The sequence below is a fragment of the Haliaeetus albicilla genome, chromosome 1 (assembly GCF_947461875.1).
Source record: "Haliaeetus albicilla chromosome 1, bHalAlb1.1, whole genome shotgun sequence".
Classification (NCBI taxonomy): Eukaryota; Metazoa; Chordata; class Aves; order Accipitriformes; family Accipitridae; genus Haliaeetus; species Haliaeetus albicilla.
This window is the reverse complement of record NC_091483.1, coordinates 19655867-19680116: the sequence shown is the minus strand read 5'-3', so window position 1 is coordinate 19680116 and position 24250 is coordinate 19655867. Positions and strand designations below refer to the sequence as shown.

At 57.1% G+C, this 24250-nt stretch overlaps 2 protein-coding genes and 1 long non-coding RNA gene across 3 annotated transcripts; all 3 read right to left on the bottom strand.

Moving 5' to 3' along the window:
* Positions 1–66: 66 nt before the first annotated feature.
* LOC138684835 (maestro heat-like repeat family member 5) lies at positions 67–3529 on the bottom strand. Its single transcript, XM_069780155.1, has 3 exons — positions 2261–3529; positions 1876–1955; positions 67–1466 (listed from the first exon to the last, which is right to left on the bottom strand). Exons 1-3 carry the CDS (start codon positions 2561–2563, stop codon positions 1331–1333), a joined length of 519 nt encoding a protein of 172 aa, XP_069636256.1. The 5' UTR covers positions 2564–3529; the 3' UTR covers positions 67–1330.
* A 6164-nt stretch (positions 3530–9693) lies between these two features.
* LOC138684819 (uncharacterized) lies at positions 9694–10852 on the bottom strand. Its single transcript, XR_011324121.1, has 3 exons — positions 10771–10852; positions 10532–10656; positions 9694–9850 (listed from the first exon to the last, which is right to left on the bottom strand). It is a non-coding gene; the product is annotated as an uncharacterized lncRNA (long non-coding RNA).
* Positions 10853–11774: 922 nt separating this feature from the next.
* LOC138687258 (coiled-coil domain-containing protein 81-like) lies at positions 11775–21417 on the bottom strand. Its single transcript, XM_069794013.1, has 11 exons — positions 19113–21417; positions 18384–18445; positions 17659–17815; positions 16526–16782; positions 16027–16112; positions 15223–15335; positions 14349–14466; positions 13400–13526; positions 12724–12921; positions 12205–12392; positions 11775–11901 (listed from the first exon to the last, which is right to left on the bottom strand). The coding sequence occupies exons 1-11, from the start codon at positions 19174–19176 to the stop codon at positions 11775–11777; spliced, it is 1497 nt and encodes a 498-aa protein (XP_069650114.1). The 5' UTR covers positions 19177–21417.
* Between the last annotated feature and the right edge of the window lie 2833 nt (positions 21418–24250).

Below are 24250 nucleotides of genomic sequence, written 5' to 3'. Positions count from 1 at the left end.
TGCCCAGGCTTGCCGTGCAGGCATCTCTGAGCTGCAGGCTGCTCCCGTGTGCAGGGAAGGGGAGAGAGCCTGGCTGGAGGGTGCCTGGCTCCTTACCTCCACAGAGGAACAGCTGGCCAGCAAATCGCTCAGCCTCCCAATCCTCCCCACGGCCCTCTCGCACACAACTGCACTCTGGCAGTTGGTGAAGGTCAGCAGCATCTGGGAGGAGAGAAACTGCCGATGTGCCCTGCGAGCTGGCACCCGCACCAGCAGAAGCAGCACTGCTGGAGTCCTGGCTGGACACGTGCAGTCCCTGTGGCCAGGCAGGTAGGCAGATACCACACCCCGGGCAGCGTCTGCTCCTTTCTGTGCCCTCCCCCGGAACACAGCCCTGTGTCCCCTCTCCATGAAGGCTGGGCTTTTGGGCAGGAGCCTGCCCGGGGGGTCTGCAATGTGGGAATGGGGATACAGCCCCCTGGGAAGCCAGGAGTACAGAGCTTCAGGGCTGGGCTCCCTGTGCAGGACAGGCAGGTCCCAGGGGTTCTCTGCCCCGGTCAGACCTGGGGAGGAAAGCACAAGGGACTGCGAGGCAGGGGAAGAGCAGCACCAGCTGCCACCACTGTGGTGCCTGAGGAGAGGGGTCAAATGCCTCCCACAGCTTTGGTGCAAGGAAAGCTCTGGGGACAGAGCTGGCCCAGAATTGCCACGAGCAAGGCTCTGCCGTGACACAGGAGGAGGCTGCAGAGGGGAAGTCACATTGACTGCAGGCAGGGGGCACTGGGCTGCGGAAGACCATGGTGGGCCACCCCTGCCTCCCCCAGGGGAGCTGGGCACCCTCCCTGCAGTGTGCTCTGTGCATGGCACTGGGGTGGGAACTGTCCACTCAAGAGTGGACACTCCCTTGCAGGGTGAGGAACAGCCCCTGCGAACCCTACTCTTTGCCAACACCAGACCTGTAAGATTGTCTGCAGCTCTGTGAAGCCAGGGGCAGAAGAGCTGAGCACCAATGTCCGCAGCATGGTGTCCATGGCGTCCAGGGTCTGCAAGGAGGACAAAGGGTTGTGGCAGTCTTTCTGCAGTCCCTCTCAAGCCTGGAGATGGATCTGAACTCCCCACACCAAGAGAGGATGCCTGCGCTGCCTCGCGGTGCCCAGGGGAAGCCTCGGAGCAGGCACGCTGCTGTGGGCAGAGCAGCCTGCGGCACTGGATGTGGCCAGGCCCACGGGAAGGGGACAAAGGGATGAGGGTGGCAAAGCAAAGTCGATACCCTGCCGTGCCTTGGATCTCCGGTTGTCTCTCAGCGCGCGGTGGCCGGGGAGCAGCCCAGAGGACTGGGGGCTCCTGTAGCTCAGCCAGCACTTACCTCGAAGTAGAGAGTAGTGTCCAGGCCCTGCATGTCTGCTTTTGGAGGAAGCAAGAAGACACTCTTGAAGCAGGCTTCTAAGAGGCTCTTCTTTTTGCCCTCTAGCACCACCTCCACTTTGCTGCAAAGAGAGAGAGGGGGGGTCCTGTTGGACACTGGTGCTGGGAGCGGTGGTGCCTCGATGCCTTGGGCAGGTGGACACGGAGCTCTGGAGCAGGGGGTCCCCAAGAGGGATGGAGGGTGTGTGGGGAGTGCTGCCAGGAGGCACCTCCTCCATCCTCGATATGGCCTGGGCCCAAAGGACAGTCCTGGCAGGCAAGCCTCCCGCTTCCCACTCTGGGGAAGAGCCGAGATGTGGCGGGGAGCTGCAGGATCCCTCTGCCCTCCCCTGCGCCCTCCCAACAAGCTGCCAGCAGGGCAAAGCAGGGGCCCTCTGATGGCACCACTGGACTGTGCCTGGATGGGGGGTGGCCCCGGCCAGGTCCAGGGCCACGGCTGGTGGAAAGCCAAACCAGGGGCCTGGCAGGTACCTCAAGGCAGCGATGGCAAGCATAGCTTGCTGCCGCACCGCTGTGTGCAGGTGGTCCCTGGGCTCCTCTTCCAGCAGCACCTGCAGAGCACGTCTGGGATGGGACCTGGCAGCTGCCAGCACCCAGTGCCAGCAGACCCAGCACCAGGTGGCAGGGCTGGCGGAGACCCTCTGCCCCTGCCCCAGCACCGGCCCCCAGAGTGCCCCCCGCCCCGGTGCTGGGGTCTCTGCTGGCAGGGCTTCTCAGCGGCATCCGAGTCCCCTCGGGGCAGCTCGGTGTCCACACACGCTTGTCCCTGCCTTCCCCTGCCCATGCGCTGTCCTCACGTTGTGCCGGTGCCCGGGGACCTTGCCGCCCTCCCCAGACCCGCCAGGTGTCCCCTCACCTTGATATTCTCTGCCAGCTCAAATTTGTGGCAGAACGCATTCAGGCCCCGTGACAAGCCCTTGCTTTGCCTTGCAGCTTTGCACAGGGTGCAGATGGTCTCTAGGAACTGCATCTTCTGGGCCTTCTCCTGGCAGCCAGGGGACAGAGAGACAAACGGGGAGCGTGAGAACGTAGACACGCGGCCAGCAGGACCGGAGCACTGGGGCTGCAGTGCTGTGCAGGAGACCCGGCGGGAGCGGCTCTGCCCAGCCAGCGGTCGCCCAGCAGCCCTGGCAGCAGGCAGCAGAGCCGGTGGCTCCATGGGGAGACGCAGGCACAGCTACCATGGAAATGGCCGTGGTTACCTTTTCGGAGCTCTTCAGGAAAACCTGGATGAACTGCATGGATTCTTTTTCCTTTCTGTACAGAGCCAGCCAGCTGGAAGCGGCAGAGAGGGCACCTAGTAAAGGAGGAGAGCAGGGAGGGCTGTAGGGAGAGGCCGAAGGCAAACAGGGGGAGAGGAAGGAGCTCTGCCCTCCGTCCAGCCCCGTTCCCGCTCCCCCGGCGCGGTCTCCCCACGGGTGTCCGGGCTGGAGGATGCCCGGCAGGTGGGCTGTGATGCTGGAGTGCAGCACGGCACAGAAAGGCACGAGGGCACCGAGCTTAGGAACTCGCTTGCAGATGGGCTGGAAAGGTCCCCGTCCCCCGCTACGGCTGCCTGGTGCCAGGCCAGCTGCCTCTTGCTGCCCATATCCCGCAGCAGGAGCCGGGTCCCCTCTGCTGTCTCCCACCCTGCGGGAGGCTGTGCTGGGGCAGTCTCCCAGCCCTAAGCAGCATTCCGGCAGTGCCGTGCTCCCCACCCGTGGGACCGCCACTGCCGATGTGCCGGGGAAACAGGACCCTGGCGTCTATCGGGGTGCGGTCGCTGTCCCCAGCCCTGCCCAGCCCAGCAGGGCCCCTCACTTACCGGTCTGCAGCGGCTTGGGCACGCACACCTTGTGGGGCTCCGGTGGAGAGCTGCTCTCCTGGGGAGCCCCGTTCTCCTCCCAGGCCACCCTGGGGCGGCTGGGGGGTCTCTCCGCCATCCTGCGGGACAGAGGAAAGGGGTAGGGATGGGGAAGGGGTAAGCTTTGGCAAAATGCCTCGGCACCGCGGGGGTGGCGATGAAAGACGTGGGCTGCGCTCAGGGGCTCCTCGCCAGCTCCACGCTCTCGCCCTGTCCCGTCGCCGTCCTGCCGGACACTGCGGGGTGGGGGCCACGGCTGTGTTGACCATATGCAGCACCACAGGGTGTCACAGAGACAGGTCAGGTCATAAAGGCACCACTGTGACCCGCCACCCAGGCCGGGAGGGGCAGGGTGTCCCCTGTGGGCGGCACAAGGCCCACTCACCCCTGGGCACTTGGGTCCTCTTGGGGGGCCCCAAGCCCCACATTTGCCCTCATATTCCCTGGGGATCTCCCTGTTGCTCTCCAGCTGGCCCAGAGCCCCATGTTCTCACGTCCCAGCGTGCCCCCGGGACCTTTCATTCCCTTCAGTGCTCTCCAGAGCCCTGCCTCTCTCCTTTGGCAAGGTTATGTTAGATGTCTGAGATTTGTTCAAGCTTAACGCAAGTTGTATTTTTTTGTCGCTTCATCTCTTCTCTTCCTCCTACCAAGCAGGAAGAGCTCATGCAGAAAAGAGGGAAAAGAAAATGAAGCATCTTCTACTGAGTTTGCCCTTTTAGGACTTGGGAAGCTTGCAGAAATGGAGGTTGCTGTCTTGCTGGTGTTAGCTTGTTCTGTTTTTTTGACGGTGACCAAGAACCCCTCATCATTGCGCTGGTGCTGGCTGACCACCACCTCCAACCCTCCACGGCCATCTTCTGGGACACTCCTCCTGCCTGATGGCCTGCGCTCCCTCCCAGCTTTCAGAATGGCGGGAAGCCCGTTTCTGCGGGGGCTGCACGCAAGTTCTACCATTGGAGTGTTTTGGTCTGTGGGGAATGTTATCCCCAGGCAGGGCTGTCTTATGCTTGGTTTTTAGCAATACGGAAACTTCTCCCCTGCAGCACAGTAGGAATACCACTTTCTGCTTTAAGCTTGGAGCAGGATAAGAAAATGTAAGGTCAGTATCCTAACCGAGTGTTTCTATCCCAACTCACTTTGTACGTCGCTAATGAAATTTACCAATTCTTTTGTAATCTCACGCTAATCTTTAATCATTCCTGCGACGATACTACACTGGCCCCAGTGCGGAGTTCACCACAGATGTGACGAGACGCTCTCTTCACGTTGCTACAATTTCTGGCATCTTACAATTCACATCCTTTCCTCCGGTCTGAAAATCTCTTTTGGCAAAAAGGTGTTTACACCTGCTCCTCTCGTCTGATCGTTGTTTGGTGTTACAACTGTCAATGGAACTTTAGCATGGTGTATTGCTTGCCAGATGCTCTCAGAGTAGGAAACCTGAACAAAATACGCTCCTTGTTCTAAACTGTCTTAACATGTTGAATCAGTCCCCTCATCTACAGTCTAAGAGACAGAGAGCTTGAAGGATGGTTCAGAAAGTCTTCTTTAAACGTGCAGAACTCATTGGGATCCAAATAAAAGTTGGCTGATTTGAACAGGACCTAAGCTGCTCCTTATTTGTGCCTTTAGAGATTTCTAAGGTAGGCAGCAGAGAGGACAAACGCTATTTGATGATGTCTGCAGCCACAGATCACAGAATCACAGAATGGTTGAGGTCGGAAGGGACCTCTGGAGGTCATCTGGTCCAACCCCCTGCTCAAGTGGGGACTCCCAGAGCTGGTTGCCCAGGACCACGTCCAGACGGCTTTTGAGTATCTCCAAAGGTGGAGGCTCCACAGCCTCCCTGGGCAAGCTCTGCCAGGGCTCAGTCACCCACGCAGTAAGAGTGTTTTCCGATGTTTGGAGGGAACCTGCTGTGTTTCAGTTTGTGCCCATTGCCTCTGGTCCTGCACTGGGGACCGCTGGAAGGAGCCTGTCTCCATCCTCTTTGCACCCTCCCTTTGGGTATTGATACACATTGATGAGGTCCCCCCCGAGCCTCCCCTTCTCCAGGCTGAGCAGTCCCGGCTCTCTCAGCCTTTCCTCATGGGAGAGATGCTCCAGTCCCTTCGTCATCTTCATGGCTGTCTGTTGTACTCTCTCCAGTATGTCCACGTCTCCCTTGTACTGGGGAGCCCAGAACTAGGCACAGTGCTCCAGGGGTGGCCTCACCAGTACTGAGCAGAGGGGCGGGATCACCTCCCTCGACCTGCTGGCAACACTCCCCCTAATGCGGCCCAGGACATCGGTAGTGCTTTTTGCAGCAAGGGCACGTTGCTAGCAAAAGTTCAATTTGGTGTCCACCAGCATCCTCAGCAGCCTTTTCTGCAGAGCTGCTTCCCAGTCGGTCGGCCCCCAGCATATACTGGTGCCTGGGGTTGTTCCTCCCCAGCGGCACGACTTTGCAATTTTCCTTGTTGAACTTCATGACGGTCCTGGCGGCTCGTTTCTCCAGCCTGCTGAGGTCCCTCACTTGAGGCTTCTCTCTTTTGGTAGCTGCTCACATTTGTAACCACTCAAGCTGTTCAGAAACTGCAGTGGGTCACCAAGACTTCCCCCTTCTAACTGGGACTATTGAAGTACTGAAGCCAACAAGCTGCTGCAATATAGTGTGCATGTTGACAGCCCGACTCTTACCGTCATGTCAGCTTTGACATAAGCAGTATGGCTCTTCAGGCTCTGGTTGTGCAAAAACCTGTTGAGAATCTACCACATAATTACATCTTTTCTTTCTGTCGCAGATGCCAACTGTTGCCAGAGCTTTGCCAATGTTTGTCTAGTAACGTAGTTCCTATTACTGCTTACTCTAATACTAGCTTTCAAAGAGCTGAAGAAATAGTGACATGATAACGTCCTATTTCCCCAGAAAAAGAAAAAAAAAAAGAAGATATTTCACTGTGACTCTTGTACAATTGTATCAGCTTTCTGCTTTTCTGTAATAAATGGCTTCCTTTTGCAGAGGGAGAGGTCCTCCTTTGTACCACCCCTGCCTCATCAGCTGCACGCAGGCATCTGGGCAGCATGCGCTCGGTTGAGTCCCAGAGAAACTCTTCCCTTATGAACTGGGACCTGCCGAAAACCTCGGGAGCTGATACGCTCCCCTGGGGAAAATTGCATCCTTACCATTCTTGGTCACCCAGCCTCAGCTTTTCAGGGGCCTTTCCCCGTACCCACTTTCAACGCACGCCTCTTCTGCTTGGGACGTGACTGTTTGCAAAACCCCACCAACCCCACCACTGCTCCCTTGCACGGTCCCAGCCTGCAGGGCATTTTGAAGCACGGCTCACGTCGGCTGCAGGGGGACACGGAGGAAGAGGCACTGAGGTGTCTTGGCACTCCCAAAGACCCCTGCACCCCCCACGGGGCACCCAGCCCACTGGCCACAGACCCATGGCATCCCCATCAGCCAAGTGAGCCCAGCAGGAGGACGGGACAGATAAAGCACCTTTGGGATTCAGCAGGCGAAGTTGCTGCCAGCCCCAAAAGAAAGATCCCAAAAGAGGCCAACGGCACAGCCAAGCCTCTGTGCCTTACGCGCCTGCTGAGCAGCAGCCTAGGGGAGCTGGGCTCTGCTGAGGGGAGCTGCAGGGAGGACAGGGCAGCCACAGTAGCTCAGAGGTGACGTCCCAAAAGTACCCTGGGCTGCACAGAGACCATCCCGACCGCGCGACCAGTGTTCCCTTCACAATGGACGTCCTGCCAGGGCTCGAACCTCTTTGGCCATGGCCTTCCTGGGTCTTCCCGCTTTCCTGGAACTCGGCGCAGCTCCTGGTCATGTCCAGGGCAGTCTAGTTCAAGGGGCAGGCCCAACCAAACTCCTGACTTCTCTGGGTGGTTTGTTCTTCTTTGCTGGGGCACGGAGCTAACTAAACCCTAAGCTGTTAGGCAGAAGCACTGGTCACCAGAAAGCCACGCTTCAACAAGAGCAAGATGGTGACCCTTCCCTGCAGCTGCCTGTGGGTTACCCCTCGCCAGCGTCACCCCCACACAAAGGCCCTGACCTGGGGCCGCTGGGCCTAACCAGCTGTCGCGTCCCAAAGTTGGAGCGACTCAGGTTCGTGGATTTCCTTTGTCAGAATTAAGGTGAAACGACACCAGGGGAGTTCAAACAACAATCAACATTTATTCAACCTAGCTAACTCTGTCCAAGTACACATGAACTTGTTAATATGAACCTTGCAACATGTCATTAAGCCGCTGTTTGAGAAGAGGAGGAAAGTACAGAAAGAATGAAATGGAAAAAGGAACATGAAGTGTATCAGAAGGAGAGGCCTCCCGTTGAGTCACGAGGTTCAGAGCAGACCCCCTTGCTTTCTGGACTCCTTCTCAAAGAGGAGCTCAGGGGCGGCTAGGTCCACTCCTAGTCTCAGACTTGGTCAACGGTTTATGTTTCAAAGGATGACGTGTAGGGACTGTGGAAAAGAGAGAAGGAAAAGAGAGAGAGAGAATGAGAGAAAAAAAGAAAGAGAGAAGAGAAGGGTTTCACCAGTCCTGGGTCCAGCGTTGGTCCAGCCAGCGTAGAGATCCAGTTCCGGAGGGCACGCACTGAGGATTCGTTCTCTCCTCTTTTTTAGTGTGTTAGTTGATGATCTCAACATGCGCAGTTCCCACACCTGGGGTTCACTGGAATCGGTAGCTTTGGGGGGGGTGTTCATTGTGGAGTTGCTTCTCTTTTCCTGCTGGTATGACCACTTAAGATAGAAGCACAGTCCCAACTTCCATGGGGCCTTCTTCCTCCAGGAAGGCATAAATTGTGTTCCTTCTCCTGGTCACTCAAGATAAGGAATTGGGGCCTTGGAGAAGTGCGTTCCCACCCTCCGTGGGGCCCTCTCTTCTGTCCACATTGTCCTCTTCACAAAACTCCAGCATTTTTACAGAGGCCGTTTTGTCCACCAAAGCTCTTTTAGCGGATGTTTGAGACATTTGAATTTGTCAGACCGTCACACCAGCGGGGCTGTGCCCTGAGGCTCACCTCAGCCCGCCAGGGATCATCACTTGGTCTCCTGCTCCAGGCTCTCTCCTGGGGAACCGGAGGGCTGGCTCCTGGCCGTGCCGCAGCTTCCTTCATCTCGGGGAGCCCCACGGTCGGTGCTGAGGTCTAGGCCTTCAGCCTATAGGCCTATAGCCGGTGTAGGCCTTCAGCCCTGCACTGGGGCATGGGGCGTGGCGAGGGGCATGGCACAGCAGGGGCTCGGCCTCTCACCCAGCCTTTCTTTCTCCTTGCAGCCCAGCTACCCTCTCCCCAGCCCTGCTGGCGCATCCGTAGGGGGGGACCAGGGGAAAGAGCTTTCCTGGCGGGGGCAATGGGAGAGGTGGGCGCAGAGATGCTTTCGAGGCCTGATCCTCCCCTGCCCGTCGGGAGACCCTGCTGCTCCTCAGGGGTGGCAGTGCCCAAGGAGAGGCCATTGGCTGCCTGCTGCCAGCCCTGGGAGGCCCTGGGACAGACGGAAAGGCTCAGGGAGGTCCCTGGGTGCCAGGAGAAAGGCACAGCAATCCCGCAGTGTGAAAAGGAAAGGGTGTATTTCTATGTCGGCAAAGTCAGGTCCCCACAAATTCAGGGCTTTTCGGGAGAAAAGTAGCCCGCAGAGGATGAACAGACTGAGCCAACCTCACGTAGCGCCATTAAGCCTGCCTGGGCTCTGGAAGCGTCACTGCCACCGCCTGCATGGAGTCCCCTTGGAGCCCGCGCAGGGTGTGGGTGCCCAACAGCCAGCCGTTACGGGCTTCCTTCCCTCCTCCTGCACAGCCCCCTGTTGCACGCATTATGCCCACCCAGGTGTCTGGAGAGAAGTTGTCGGAGGTGTCCCCACCTCACCTCAGCTCCACCCTGCCTTTCTAGCCAGGAGGTGTCAAACAAAAGGCTCGGGAGCCCAAGCAGAGCTTTGGCAGAGTCAAGCCGCCCAGCTGAAAAGCCGCCCCCTGTAGCTCCCCTCTCCCCAGGCACGGTTCCTGCCTGGGATTTCATTGTCCCCGTGGCACAGGGTGGTGGCTGCACAGCTCTGGGTACCCCTGACAGCGCTGCCCTGGGCACCCCGCAGCGCCCTGGCTGTGTGAGCCCCCGGATGCTCCCCCCTGCAGCTCTGCTCCCCTGGGTGCCCAGCACTGCTCCTCCTCCTCCCCCTCCTCCCTCCTCTCCCCCCGTGGAAAATCCCCTCCTCGGCAGGGATGCGCAGCCACAGCAGGGCACACTGCCAGAGACCAGGAGGTGCAAGGGCCACGAAGAGCAGGGCTACAGCCAAGCTGGTACGGCAAAGCCTTGGGAGAGGGCTGCCCTTGGAGCAGGACCGAAGCTCCAGCCCTGCTTCCTGCAGTGGCCTTTCCCTGCCCCACCAAAGCTCACCCACTGCCGAGTGCAGATTTCACAGCCACCAAGGAAAGACCCACATCGTCAGACCCAGTGGTTTGCAGATGGGGCTTTACTGAACAGACGGAAGCCTGGCTGGCCGGCACTGGCGCTCGTCCTGCTGGAGGAGGCTCTTGCTGGACATCTCTCTCGGGAGCCTCTGTGCCCGAGAGGCTCTCCTGGCACTCGCCGACGTGGACCAGATCTGCTCCGCGGGGCTGAGGAGTTGAATACAAAGCTCTGTAGTCTTGTAGGGAGTCACAGGGAGGTGCAGAGCACCACTGCAAGTCTAGTCAGGACACATGTGGTGGGATCTGCTTCTGTCTGGAGAGAGCAGGCCCACGGTCCGTGCAATGCAATCCCAGCCTGCTGCTCTCCACGCCACGAGGGCTGTTGGGCAAAGACCCTCTTTGCCTGGGGGCTGTGGGAACTCAAAGGAAGGAAGGGCGCTGCCGCGCAGCGGCAAACACCGGGCACGTTTGGAGATCCTTACCTGAGGCAGTCCTCACCACCACAGCAGTGGGCTTTTCCCTCTACCTTCTCGAGGAGGCGGGTCGCTGCTCCTCGCAAAGCCCACTGGGTCGTGGGGAAAGGCTGCTACCGCAGCAAGGACAAAAGTCTCCCGTCTCGACCAAGACCCTCCCACCTCTCCCCTCTCCCAGTCGCCCTTGCTGCCATGGTCCCATTCAAGCCCACAGCCCCCTCGGTGCCGGCTGTGCTTGGGGCTGCAGAGAGGCACCTGGCATCAGGGACTGACCCGTGCCATTCCCACGGTGTGACAAAGGAGAGGATGCTGTCCACGTCCAGCCCCGTGGCTCTGGGATTTGCTTCCCCCACCTACAGCTGGGTCACCAGCCCCCAGCTGGCCCAGGTCTGGCCTGAAGCTGGCCCACACTCACCTTTTCAGAGGTGAGGACTCCAAAAGGCAAAGACTCAGCTTGTCCTCTGGGCTCTCCTTATCCTCCGCGGATGGCCCTTTTCTGCCCTCTCCCCACCACTCTGGAGTGCCACGAACGCAGGAGCCCTGCACAGAGAGAGAGGGGTGAGCACAGGAGGTGTCACTGGGCAGCAGGGAACTGGTACAGCCCCACACAGGACAGTCAGCCCCCACGCTCCTAGGGCTTAGGGACCTTCCCACCTTGGCTCCCCGCAGGACAGGAATACTCTTTTCCTCATTGTTTTTCGCTGCCGGCGGCACCTGGGCCTCCCATTGCTCTCGCTTGTCTTTCCAAGCCTTCGGGGCTGCCACTTTTGCCTTTGCCTTCTGCTGGCACTTCTTGTGCAAGGAGTCCCAGAGCTTGCGTCCTTCCTCCTCCGTGCACACACGGGGCTGCGCCTGCAGGGCCACGGCAATGCAGCAGCAGGCAGTGTTAGTCTCCCCAGTGGAGGGCTGAGGGGATTTTAGCTCTCTCCCTCCCTCCTGCCCCTTCTTCTCAGCCTCTCTGTCAGCCCTGGTTTGCTCACAGTCAGTCCTCACAGGCCCGACTGCAGAGCCTTTCTGCAATGACCCCTGAGCCAAGTGACCATGGGGCTGAAAGCAACCCAACTGCTTGCTATGCCAGACAAGCCTGGCAGTGCTGTCGCCATTGCAAACACCACCAGATCAATTCTTCGGGTGTTGCTGGAGATGACAGAAGTGAAGGCTCTCTTCTAAATGGACAGAACAACCTGCTGCCTCTCGATAAAGCCTCGGGAGAAGTGCTACAGCCTTCAGCTAAGCACGCCATATGGGGTCTTGCAAGACATGACATCCGTATCACTATGCTTTTCTACAGGTGGCTACGACACAGGCCCTCCAGGAGCCCACGCCACGTACCGGTCCTGCCCTCCTCTTCCCTGCCCTAGCAGGGGGTGCAGGTTGGGGTCCAGCTTCCCACAGCTGTGGGCTGCTGCATGCCTCTCGCCCCAGCCGACGCCACTGCAGCACTGCCAGCTCGCTGCAGACACACAGTGGGAGGAGATGGTGTGAGCACAGGGAGACCGCTCTGCAGCCGGGGCTCCCAACCTGGGTGCCCACCGCAGCCGCAGAAGGCGGCTCTGCCGAGAGGCCAGTGCCAGGAAAGCGCCTGTCTCCCCCGGTGCTGCGGGGAGCGGGAGGAAGGGCAGCGCGGGACAGGAGACGCTGCCCGTGTCTGGAGAGATTTACCACTTGAGCTTGTCCTGCAGATCCCTCTGGTCATCCCTCTGCCCCCTGCGCTTGCGGGTGACCTGCCCCAGGATGCACGTCACCACCTGCCGCAGGGCCTGGTGTGTCCGTGGGGAAAGGCTCCTGCAACAGCAAGGACAAAGTCTCTCTGACCCTTCAGCTGCGACTCTCCTGCCTCTTCCTGCGCCCAGCCCCACACCTATGTGGCCCCATTTGGCCCCACAACCCCTTCCAGGCAGGAGGAGTTTCAAGCACCTGCTTTGGCCCCTGCCAGCGGGCTCTAACCCAGCTCATTCCCATGGCTGGAGAAATCCCCGGGCCCTCTGTGAGGCCCCATGGCTCAGGGGTTGGCTTCCTTGACCCACCACCAGTGGCTCACCGCCACCCCAGTGCTCCAGGCCTCGGCTGGAGCTGGCGCACTCTTACCGGTTAGGGGGGACAGTGTCGTCCTCGCAGACTGTGGGTGGCTCTTCTCCGGCCTCTTCCCACTCCCCCATCATCGTCTCCAGGAGGTCGGGGCTGGAGTCCGTCGTCTCCAGGAGGTCAGGGCTGGAGTCCCCCGTCTCCGTGCTAGTTGAGGGGCTGCCTGATGCTTGCTCAGAGGTAATAGATTCCTGCACAGGAAGAGACGCTCATACAACAGCCCCGCACCCGGAGGGTGCTGCTTCCCAGCATGCACACCCCCAGGTCACTTCTGGCAGGGACCCCAGCGGGATGGGGAAAACCAGGAGAAGGACCTCAGCATACCCTTGGGGTGATGCCTGAGTGTCACCAGGGTTCCACTACAACTAACTCCCTGTCGCCCCTCTTGCTCAGGAAAGGCAGCAGTCACCCGCCCAGCTCTGCTGCAGCAATGTTGCTGGGGCGGCTGGGGTGCTAGAGGTACCTTGCAATCTCAGCCCCCCAGAAGAGAAAGTGCTCTTTTTCTGCAGGAATTCAAAGTACCTGGCTCCTCTGTGTCTCCTTTTCTCTCTTCGCTTTCGCTTTCAGCGTCTCCTTTTTGCTCTTAGACTTCTTTCTGGTCCCTGGCCGGGTTTGCAGTTTACTTTTTTTCTCCTCCGCCAGCTCTGTTTTCTCCTTTTCCTCTTCATCCAAGTATTTCTGGATGTGTTCTGGAAGCTTCTCCTTCTTCAAGTGTTTATTCTGGAGGGGAACGAAAATGCAACAGCAGGCTGCATTAGTCTGCCCTGCAGAGGGCTGGGCTGTTTTCATTCCTACCCTCCCTTCTGCCCCTTCTCTTCTGCCTTTCTGCCCACACTGGTTTGCTCCCAGGTTCCTGCAGGCTCCACCAAAGAGCCCGTCTGTAATGACCAGGAAGATGAGCGACCACCAGGCTAAAAACCACCTGGCAGCTGGCTGTCCCAGACGAGCCTTGCAGTCACGTTGCCCACAGAAACATTCACAAGTAAGGTCTTTGAGTGTGTTTCATGAGGCTAATGGAAGTGAAGAATGTATTCTCAAATGGCAGAGTCACCTGCCTCTCTTCAAGTAAACACCAAAGCAACTAGTCAGGGGTCCTGTGCGCACACAGTGAAGAATCTTGTGAGAATCGGCACGCGTGGAGTGGCGCTTCTCCACAGTCCAGTACGACACGCTCGCTGCAGCAGCCCGTGTCAGGTACCTTTTCTCTCCTCTCAATAGCTCTGGCAATGAAGTCCACTGTTCGGGGTTCGACCAGAGGAATTATCTTCTGTTTCTCTTTCTCCTCCTTTTCCTTCAAGGAGCTCCCCTGGATGGCCGGTAGCTGCCTGCAAAGACACAACAGGGTGTGTTGGCAGGAGTGCAGGAGGAGCTGGTTCTGCACCTTGCGCTTCCAAGTGGTGCACCTGCTTCTGCAGCAGAATGCGCTCTACTTGCCTCCTTGTGATCAAGTCCACAGAGACAGAGAAGACCCCAAGCTGTCAGAGTCAGATGTGCCCAACAGCCCCACTAAAACTCAGGATGCCCAGGTCTAGGCCCTCTCTTGCTGGAGCAACGAGAGGAACGGGGTCCTACGCCCAGAGATACCGCTACATCCTTCGGGTCAGTGCACCGAAGTCTGCTCAGCGGTCCGAAATAAAAGAGTGCGCACGGGCTGTATGAGGAGGTTGGGCACTGGGGACGCGGTGTCAAAAGGAGGAGGACACGACCCCATGAGAAAAGCAATCCTGCCAGTGAGCTCTGCTTGGCCCTTCTCTTTTGCAGGCCATAAGACATAGAAGAGGCTTCTGGTTAATCGGAGGAACCCTCTGCAGTACCTAAGTGCAGAACACTGTTCTCAGCAAACAGAAAGGTCGGGGTCATGTCAATCTGAAGGGAAAGCCAAACAGACCTTCCGCTCCTGGAAGGAGCACTTGCAGTTAGTTACTCAACGGATACGCACACCAGGACCAAAGAAAGAAATGATGCTTCTGGCAGAGTCTCCCAAGAAGCTAAAAGACGCTTGCCATGCACCATGGAACCATTAGTTAGTGGGACGTGGGATAACTGCACTTTGAGTTTGTCTAGCCCCTGTGTCCAGGACAAACATCCTGCTCCCACGCAGACGAGAGCGCACGGGGTCACTCTCACCATTTATGCAAGTGTCTCACCTGGCACGAGGCTCCCTCCCCTCAGCTTTCTGGCCCTGCTCTGACTTTACAGTCGCTGCAGGTAACCGCTTTGGAGAAAGCCTTGCTCGACGAAGGAGGCGCTGCTCGGCAAGATCCTCTAGAAACAGGAAATGAGACAAATCTTCAGAACAGCATCTTGGTGTTGATCTGGGAACTGGGTGCCTATTATGTCCCAGTTCCAAGAAGAGTGATGTGCAGGTCTGCTCAGGCCTGTGGTAACACTGATGAAGGTGCTCCTTTTCAGCCCTTTGGATGAAAGCCATGTCTCCAGGGAGGTCTTAGGCCTTTTCTGACACGGGGGTTTTTGCCCAGCTCCTCAGGCCTGCAGTTCACCATTATTATTTCCCTGGGGAAAACTGTTTTGACAGCTTTCTCTCATCCATGGGCTGTAATGGGGGGCTCCCTGGGAGATGCTGGTGGTCTCCAAGAGCCATTCTGGGGAAGGGAATCATTTAGCACAAGCGGAGCCAGCTCTTGGATTTCTGCATTGGTCCCCTGCACACAGATTTGCTGCTGGGGCAGGTTCGCACCAAAGGCATTGCTTCTGAGACATCGGAGAATATGATGGAAAGAAGCAGGGTCAGAGCCTGGCACTGTTTGCAGCACAGGCTGGGGAGTGGAGGCCGCTGGGAAGGTGTCCTTCAGCAGTCCCAGTGGCCATTTGTGGTGCAGGGCTGTCCTGAGACCTTGTTCCACAATGGGTCACTGGAGCTTTACCATAATGGCTACAGAGAGTCACAGGAGGTGCCTCTGCCTCTTCCAGGCATCCTGGGGGAACCTCAGCTCTAAGCCCCTCCAGGAGCGGAGGAAGGAAAACCTCCAGCCCCCTGCCAGCAACCCGCTGGTCCCTTACCTTTCTTTCCACTGCCATCGCCTTTTCCCCAGCCCTTCTCTGGGGCGGCCTTCACGTGTCCTGTCAGGTCTGCTTTCACTGTTGGCATTTTAGGCACGGTCTCAAGCTTGTACCTGGAAAGAGGAAGTAGGCACCAGGCTGAAAAAAGGACACCGCTTTGTTTCCCAAGGCAGCCCATCCCGGAGGACCACAGCAGGAACTCCCGTTGCTGCTTGTGGGGAAAACGGTTCCGCTCTTTACTCATAGTGCACATGGAGGGCAGACTAATCTTTAGTGCTCTGATGATGCAATACCATTTTGAATCCTGATCTAGTCCTCCAAGTTTCTCGTTGAGCCTTGCAGATTAATGCCGTTGCAGCTATAAGGAGTCACCTCCCTCCCCTCAGTCGTCAATGGCACTGCACAGCAACGTTGGCAGGAGACAGAGCTCTGCAGAACCCCACCAGCTGCAAGGTCCTGTTTGGACAAGAACCCACCCCTCTACCACTTGGCCCCAAGCAGAAGGCAGTCTCACCCACAGGAAAGAAAAAGAGCGGGAGAAACCTGATGGAAAATGTTGCCTAAATGCCTCTCTAGGTCCACAGTAGGACAGGCACATGAAGCATCGTCGCTGTCCCACTTTCCTCCAAATGAAGTCAAAGTGAACAAGAGCAAGCAGGGAGTTCCCTGCCAACAGGCCTCTCAAACACTCAGTCCTCAGCGCCATCACGAGTGTAGCTCTCGGTGCCTGGCAAGGCAGCCCTCCCAAGCACGAGCTGAGAAGCTGCTCGCTTGCTCAGCCAAGGGCTGCAGGAGCAAACATACCCTGGTAGGACGATAACACGCCCAGAAGAGGTCTGGGAAGCAGCAGTGTCATGGCGTGAGATGACCGAGTCCCTCATCTCTGGCATCTGCAACAAGGATGGAGACAGATGATGGGACATGGGGACACTGGGAAGGGCTGGCTGCTCAGTCCACCTTAGACCAACGCAAGCAAAAAGCCAGAGCAGCCAAAGGGCTCTGGCCTCAGCACGCCTTGCTCTGCCTGTGCCTCTGCTCCCTACCCCGAGAGTGAGGCCAGGAGCGCTGCCCACCGTCAACGCTGGCCTTTTGTCACAAAGCGAGGCCCCTCTGGCGGTACCTCTTGCAAAGCCGGACCGTTGCACGCAAGGCAAGCGCTCTACAGAGCGCCTGCGGTGCTGTAGACCGCAAGGAGCCCAAGGGGCTGAACAGAAGGCATGGCAGGCCAGGAGAAAGCAGACCCCCAGCCCCTGAATGCATTTCAGAAGAACCAGGAGTGGCACTGGGAAAATAAAAATCCTACCTCGAGAACAGCTTGCAAACTCTGGTCAGTCCCATTCAGCCTTTTCAGAAAGTCTGTGTAAAACCTCATTTTTACGTCTCTTCCCTGGATGATCAGCATGCCCACGTCCCTCCAAACGAGGGCAACGTTATCCCTGTTCTCGAGGCAGACACGGAAAAGACGCATGGTCCTTTCCACGCAGAGCTGCACCGTGCCCTCAGAGACAGCGTTCTCTGAGGCTATCCGAGCGTATGGCAGTTGCTCAAAATGCTGATGACCTGAAAAACAAGAGAAGAGAAACACATGAACTTGCAGAGCTGCTAAGCAGGCTACAGTCAGAAGTCTGCAGCTGCCAGGCTCTCGTGCAACACGTTGCTACTGAGTTGTCTCGCTGGGACAGCGCCTCTGAGGAGAAGCTCCGGTCATCCCTTCCTGCCAGAGGTGGAAAGTGAGGTGTGGAGCCAACAGCTATGGTTTCTCTGATACAGAAAGGGAGGAAAGAGTCTTAGGCGCTTGGCAGGAAGAAGAACCATGACTGCAGGACAAGGTGGGGAGAAAGGCGCCAGGTCCCACGGCAAGCTGGAGGGTGCCAGGCCACTGGAGCTGTGCCCACACTCTGTGCTCTCTTTGTCGTTACACAGAAATGCACCCCAAACACAGTCCCAGGCTCTTGGTGCCCCCAAGGGTCCTGCGGCAGCTGCTGCAATGGCAGCAGCGACTAGGAAGCGCAGGCTTTGGGGTCACTGGGGTTTGGAACGAACCGTCTTTCCCCCCCGGGTTTCCCCCTTGCAACGAGGCTGTGAGAGCCGGGAAGAGCCTGGCATTTGCCTGTATTAGGTCCAGCGCAGCAGAAAGAGGGAGCGAGAGTTGAAATACCATGTGACAAGAAGACACAGCACCAATAAAACTGGAAGGAAACATGTTGTTGAGGCAGGTCAGAGAGAGTGTGCTGTTATGCTGTATTGTCCTCTGGTGATTATTTAAACGAGTAGGTAGGCAGGCTCCTTTGCACAGCAGGCTGGTTTTCTCCAGCTGAAGCTGTTCTCAGGACTGCGGTGGGAGTTTGGTACTCCGCTCAGTCACCTCTGGACAACAGAGCACACCTCCCCACTCTGCTCAAAAAGGCAAGCGCCGCTTCCAGTCTGTCTGCTTACCAGCAACGTCTATGCAACCATATCGGAGGTCATGATCCCGCGCAATAGCGTTCGCAAGATGAAACACGGGTCTCTCCACAACCACCAGACCCTTCTCCTTGCTGACTACTCGCTCTCTGACAACCCCAAAAGTCCCAAGTCCAGGAATGCGGACAGCCTGAAAGAGATGAGGTGGTGGATCAGAAGTCTTGGAGGGACAGACGGATGACTTGTCAGAGAATGGTGACGGCGCTGAGTGCCCTGCCCATGCCTGAGGTACAAAGGAGCAAGATGGGCTCTTTGGAAAGCTTGGGAGAGGACAAACAGGGCCCACGCTTTTCCCTCTCCCTCCCCTTCATTCATGAAGAGCCAGGTAGTTCAGGAAAAGCTGACAAACATCCTTTGGCTCAATACGATAAAAGATGTGTGGGTGGGTGTGTGGTTCCCACACTTGGAATAAACCCTGAAGTGTCCCAGGCTCCCAAGTTTTGTCATGCAAGTTTTGTCTGACCATGGGGACTCCAGAAGCACCAACCCTTTTGATGACACCAGGCCTGGACCTTATTGTACATCTGAACGGACAGAGGAGGTGGTCCGTTGCACATCTGTGCATTGCAGGGTCATGCTGGGGCATTGTTCCGTCTTTCAAAGGAGGGGCAAACCAATTGCACTCCATGGCAAAGGTCTGTCAGGACTTCATCAACCTTTGTCAGGATGTGAGGGGAGGAGAAGGAGGTAAGTCCCACCTGGTGGAGAGCCAGCCGTTGGCTGAGGTAGTATGATATGCTGGCCCAAACCTTGACGAACTCTGGAAAAACAAGGGAAGGACATGTCATGCTCTGAGGCAGCGACCGCAAAACCATTCAGCCCACTCCTGTCCAAGGACCAATGTATTTCTAACACAAGCGTTTCAGATGGTCTCTCTAGAGCCCGGCAAGAACCAAAGGACCCCTCAGCTGGCCTCCAGGAGGGCTCCTTTCCTTTCAGGTGCAGTTCTCCAGGGTATGACTCGCTCCCATGGGAAACGGGCAGTGGATTGCCACGCCAGCGAGGGCACGGTGCTGGGTTCTGCAGAAGTCTCCGAGGGTCAGGGCAGGCCCCGGTGTCTCCCCAGCCGGTTTCCCTGCGTTGCATCTCCAAACACACCGACTCCGCACAGCCCACGAGCACCTTCAGCTCCTCCACTCAGACATGAGCTCAGGGTGGGCAATGCCCACCACCAGGCAAGGAGCAGCCCTTCGGGGCCAGGGCCTTCTGCCTGGGGTGCCCCAGGAAAGCAGGGACCACGTCAGGAAGAGAACCAGGAGCCCTGGCTGTCAAATCAGCCCCTCGGCCCTCAGGGCTGGTCAAGCAGGTCCCTCCTTGCAGTCACCAGTCCTGAGCAGCCACCCCCACAGCCCTCAGGGTTTCCATGCCTGTTTTCAGAGACGTCCTTGACCTGGCAGCACTCACGAAATTGGGTCTGAGGGCCTTACCAGTACTCTTGAGCTTCTCAGTTGTTGGCGACAAGTGAGGCCGCAAGAAGAGGTCTTTTGCCATCTTAGTTCCACCCTTGCTCCAGGTCAAGAACCGCAGCAGGTGGCTGGCCGATGGCTTTCTTGCTCCCTGCAAAAAGCCTACTCCTCCTCTCTGCTCTCCTCCGCCGCCGCCCTTCACCACCTCCGGTGCTGTTGTGCTGCCTCTCTCCGCCTTCTCCTCCTCACTGCAGAGCAGCTCTTCTAGAGCAGAGCAGAGCGGTGGCAAGAACAGCTGCCAGCGCCTGGCGTCCCCTCGGCCTTGCCGGGGTGTGTGGGGTGGATGCTGGTCCCGATGGGGAAAGAGGGGCTGTCCCCACCGTGATGCGGGGCTGTCCCACTGTGACAGCAGACTGTGTCACAGAGGGGCTGCACGCACCCACCTGCCCAGGCCCTGCCAGGGGGGCTCTGCAGTGGGAAGGGTCTTCAGGGGGCTGCCCCCACCTCCCTGTCTCCAGACCAGGAGGGGCTTCCCCAGGCGGGGGCTCAACCCTGCCATGTCCCCACGTGGGGACACCAGGCTCTAAGTGCTTATGGGCTTCCTTCTACCCTTCCCTGCTTCTTCCTGCCTCTCTTAGCCAACACGCCTGCAGCGGGGAGCGGCGGGCTCCCCTGACTGGCGGAGCTTTGGCAGGCGGTGGCTGCTCACCCCTGTTTTGGAGCTGGCTGGAACCGTCCCCGACTGGCCCCAGCAGCACCTGACCCGCTCCCACGCGGGTCCCGCTGCAGCTCCCGCTGCCCACCCCTTGCCATCCACGCCCAGCACAGAGCACCCTTGCCACCGCAAACCACGTCTTTTAAGGACCCTTGGGACATGCATCCATCGTAGATGCTGCCTTTAGCATCCTCACAGTGGAAATGAGCTGCACCCCTCTGCCCTCAGAGCAGACCACAGGGGTTCCTCCTAACAGTGGTGTTACGGGTGCACGACTAACCAAATCCAGCAGGAGTTAAAACTCAGATTTATTCTTCAGCAAAAGCTAGTTAGAAGTCCGGTAACATTTTCTAAAACCACAGGCTCGATGATGTAAAGAGAATTAATACTACACGGCCGACTTAAGAATCCCCAAGATTTAAAGTGATGGCTCACAACGCGCATATCACTCCCCTAAAAGCTGCGGGCTCTCTCCCTCGAGGAGTTACCTCGGGCGGTGCCCCGACCCGAGGGGGAGTCCCCGACTGCAGACCCGCTGCTCCGAGGAGGACTGATTCCCACATGTCCTCCGGCGGGACCCCGTTTATAGCCCTGTCAAATCTGACCTGTGGTCATTTAATTCTATTGGCCAGGAGGGTCACCTCGATGTACCTGGCGCATCTCGATTGACCAGTTCAAATTTCAACCTGCAGCCTCCAGGGTTTCCTTCCCCTTCTCCCTTCCTGGAGAAGTTTTGTTTCCTGCTGGCAGGAAGGAGGGGGGGGGCGGAAATGTACTGCCACAAGTGGGGCACGTATATTGGCTGAAATCCTCCCCTGCAAACCCGGCTGCAGGGCTCAGTGTCATCACAGTCCTCAGGCTCATCAGCCCCCTTGACGCTTTTTCCAGCATTGGCCCTACTACTGCACTGCCGGCGTCATCCGTGATGCTGATCTCACCTCTGTTTCCCAGCATATTTGCCTCCAAATACAACAAGCGTAGGTCACTCCTTGACCAGCTGGGCATCCCACCACCTCAGGAGGCATTACCAGAAGGGTGTTACCTGCGTTTTACAGCACCCAGGAATGAATGGCCAAGAGCTGTGACGAACCCAGGTGCTAAGGGAGAACCTGTCTGTGCCCAATTTCCTTAAAAAAGAATGATGAGACTTTTTTTTAGATCCATTCCAAATCTCCTGGTGAGACTGCACCATTGCCAAGAATATAGTCAACAATACACTGCACAGAGAGTAACGACATGTTTACGTGTGAGCCAAGCGCAGACAACCAGCGTCCTTGGGCCTGTGAATGGGCTGCAAAGGGAAGGTGATGGCCAGCAACAGCTTTCATTCCTGGCACCTTCCATGCCAGCGAAGTAGCTGGACTTTTTCAATTTTGGAAACAGGCTGTGCAGAGAAAGAGAGTGACGAGATGTTTAGGTCGCTAGGCAAGCACAGAGCCCCAGTGTCCTTGGGCCTGTGAACGGGCTGGAAAAGGAAGGTGATGGCCAGCAGCAACTTTCAGTCCTGGCACCTTCCCTGTGGGAGAACTAGCTGGACGCTTTTAATTTTGGAAGTAGGCTGTGCAGAGAATGAGAGTAACGAAAGATTTAAGTGATGAGGAAAGACCTGATCCCCAGTGCTATTGGGCCTGTGGATGGGCTGCAAAGGGAAGGCTGTCTCCACAAACAGCTTTCAGTCCTGGCACCTTCCTGGTGGGAGAACTAGCTGGCCTTTCTTAATTTGGAAACAGGCTCTACAGTGAATAACAGAGAAAGACTACATTTTTAGGTGCGACACAAACAGGGAGCCAGGGTGTTGTTGGGCCAAAGAGCACGGGGGACCTGCGCTTGCCTCAGCACCTAAACATCTCGTTACCCTTATTCTCTGCACAGCCTATTTCCAAAATTGAAAATGTCCAGCTAGTTCCCTGTCACGGTTTAATCCCAGCCAGCAACTAAGCACCACGCGGCCGCTCACTCACTCCCCCCCTGCCAGTGGGATGGGGGAGAGAATCGGAAAGAAAGTGTAATTCGTGGGTTGAGATACGAACATTTTAATAGAACAGAAAGGAAGAATCTAATAATGAAAATAATCATAAAATTACAATAATAATCCTAATAGGATTGGAATATGCAAAGCAAGTGATGCACAATGCCATTGCTCACCGCCCGTCGACCAGCGCCCAGAGAGTTCCTGAGCAGCGATCCCCCCCAGCCCAACTCCCCCCAGTTGATATACTAGGCATGACGTGACATGGTATGGAATACCCCTTTGGCCAGTTTGGGTCAGGTGTTCTGGCTGTGTCCCTCCCAACTTCTTGTGCCCCTCCAGCCTTCTTGCTGGCTGGGCATGAGAAGCTGAAAAATCCTTGACTTAGTATGAACACTGCTTAACGACAACTGAAAGCATCAGCGTGTTACCAACATCCTTCTCATACTGAACCCAAAACATAACACCATACCAGCTGCTAGACAGAAAATTAACTCTATCCCAGCCAAAACCGGGACAGATATTCAGTCTTCAGTTTCAAGGTCCAAGACAAAAGCCTTGATGTCAGCTGAGAACAGATAAAAGTCGTTAGGCCTCTCGGTCTGCCTCAGCAGAAGGAAGCCTCTTCTCTTGGGCGCTGGCCATCTCAGCCTCTTCCTCCACATCTGATAGGGAGTTTGGATGGATTGCTACATCGGAACATCTTCCAGTTACTTCCAGCTCCTCTCTTTCAAAGAAAACAATTGAAAAGTTGATAAACTTCCGTCCTGGTTTTCCAGCTTGTGGGAACACATTTTCCTGAAGTCACCAGTGTGGTGCTGTATATTCCGTTGCGAGGCACAGCAGGGGCTTCTGCTGCGATAGCCTCCGGGTGCCCGATGGGAACTCAGGATTGGCACTGGAGAAAAAGCTGCTGGGTTAAAGGTGCTGCTGTCCTTCAAAGTGACCTCTCTCTCTGAGCAGGAGACAGGAGGGGCTGGACTCCAGCACAGGCTGATGTTGGAAAGACAACAGTTGACTCCAACAATCACTTATTGAAACCATAGGAATAGGAATGGAAAGTCCCTACACTGAATCCGTTGAAGCAAGGATGTGAAACAACGAGGTTCTGTCAGTGCTATTCCCTTCTTGCTGATTTGTATCATAGGTGCCCAGTTTTGGAGTAGTGTCAAGAAAAGCATGTCCTTAGCTAACCTAGCTTGATTTTTAATGTTAAAAATGACACGCATCTGTGCATAACTAGTATGTAATTGCAAGAGACCACCCTAATATACTGAGTTAGGTAATCACGTAGACATGTGTAGAAGCACTTCTGTTATATAAATTGTTTGCAACCAATCATGTATTTTTTTACCACTTTTTCCTTGATCCCGACGTGTGTTATAAGACCCCGCTTGTGTTTCAAGTGTGCGCTGGCTGTGTTAGATGCCTGGCACCCTCTTCTGCGCAGAAAAGAAATAAAACCCACGTATCTCGACTCAGTGCGTTATTGGCCATCTGTACACCGGGTAAAAGAACCCTTTTGGGACAACGAGACGAGGTTTGCCACGCTGCTGCCGCTGGGACAAGCGGGATGCCACCCTGGGGCTCACAGCTGCCATCTCTTCCTCTCCCTGCCACAGCTGTAGCTGCTGCGTGCCACCAACTCGCCCCGCGGCCCCGGGCGCTCCTGCCCCAGACATGCTGGGTGGCAGGGGAGCGAGGAGGCGTCGGGCCAGCCCATGTGTCACGTCGGCTGCAGCCTCCTGGGCCACCCGCGGGGCCAGGTGGCCCTCCAGCTCGTGGGACTGTACTCCCCAGCATGCTGGGAGCTGTACTCCCTCCCCTGGGGCATGCTGGGGGGGTGTAGTCCTTCACCCCCAAAGGCATGCGGGCAGCCGGAGTCCCCATCCCAGCGGCTGGGCGGGCGTGCTGGTTTTGGCTGCGATAGAGTTCGTTTTCTTCACAGGAAATGGTATGGGGCTGTGTTTTGGATTTGTGCTGAAAACAGCGTGGGTAGCACAGGGATGTTCCGGTTATCGCTGAGCAGCGCTTGCACAGCGTCAGGGCCTTTTCTGCTTCTCACGCCGCCCCGCCAGCGAGGAGGCCGTGGGTGCCCAAGAAGTTGGGAGGGGACACAGCCGGGACAGCTGACCCCAACTGACCAAAGGGATATTCCCTACCACATGGCGTTGTGCTCAGCAATAAAAGCTGGGGGAGGAAGGCGGAAGGCGGGAAGTTTGGAGTTACAGCGCTTGTCTTCCCAAGTAACCGTTACGTGTGATGGAGGCCAGCTTTCCTGGAGATGGCTGAACACCAGCCTGCCGATGGGAAATAGTGAACGGATTCCCTATTCTGCTTTGCTTGTGCGCAGGGTGCTGCTGCTGTGGGGGAAGAAGGCCAGAGCAGGCCAGCTGCCCAAAGGGCTGGGAGGCTGGCCCCAGCAGCCCAGAGGAGGTGGGGCAGGGTGCCCCTGGGGGCACAGCTCTTCCCGCT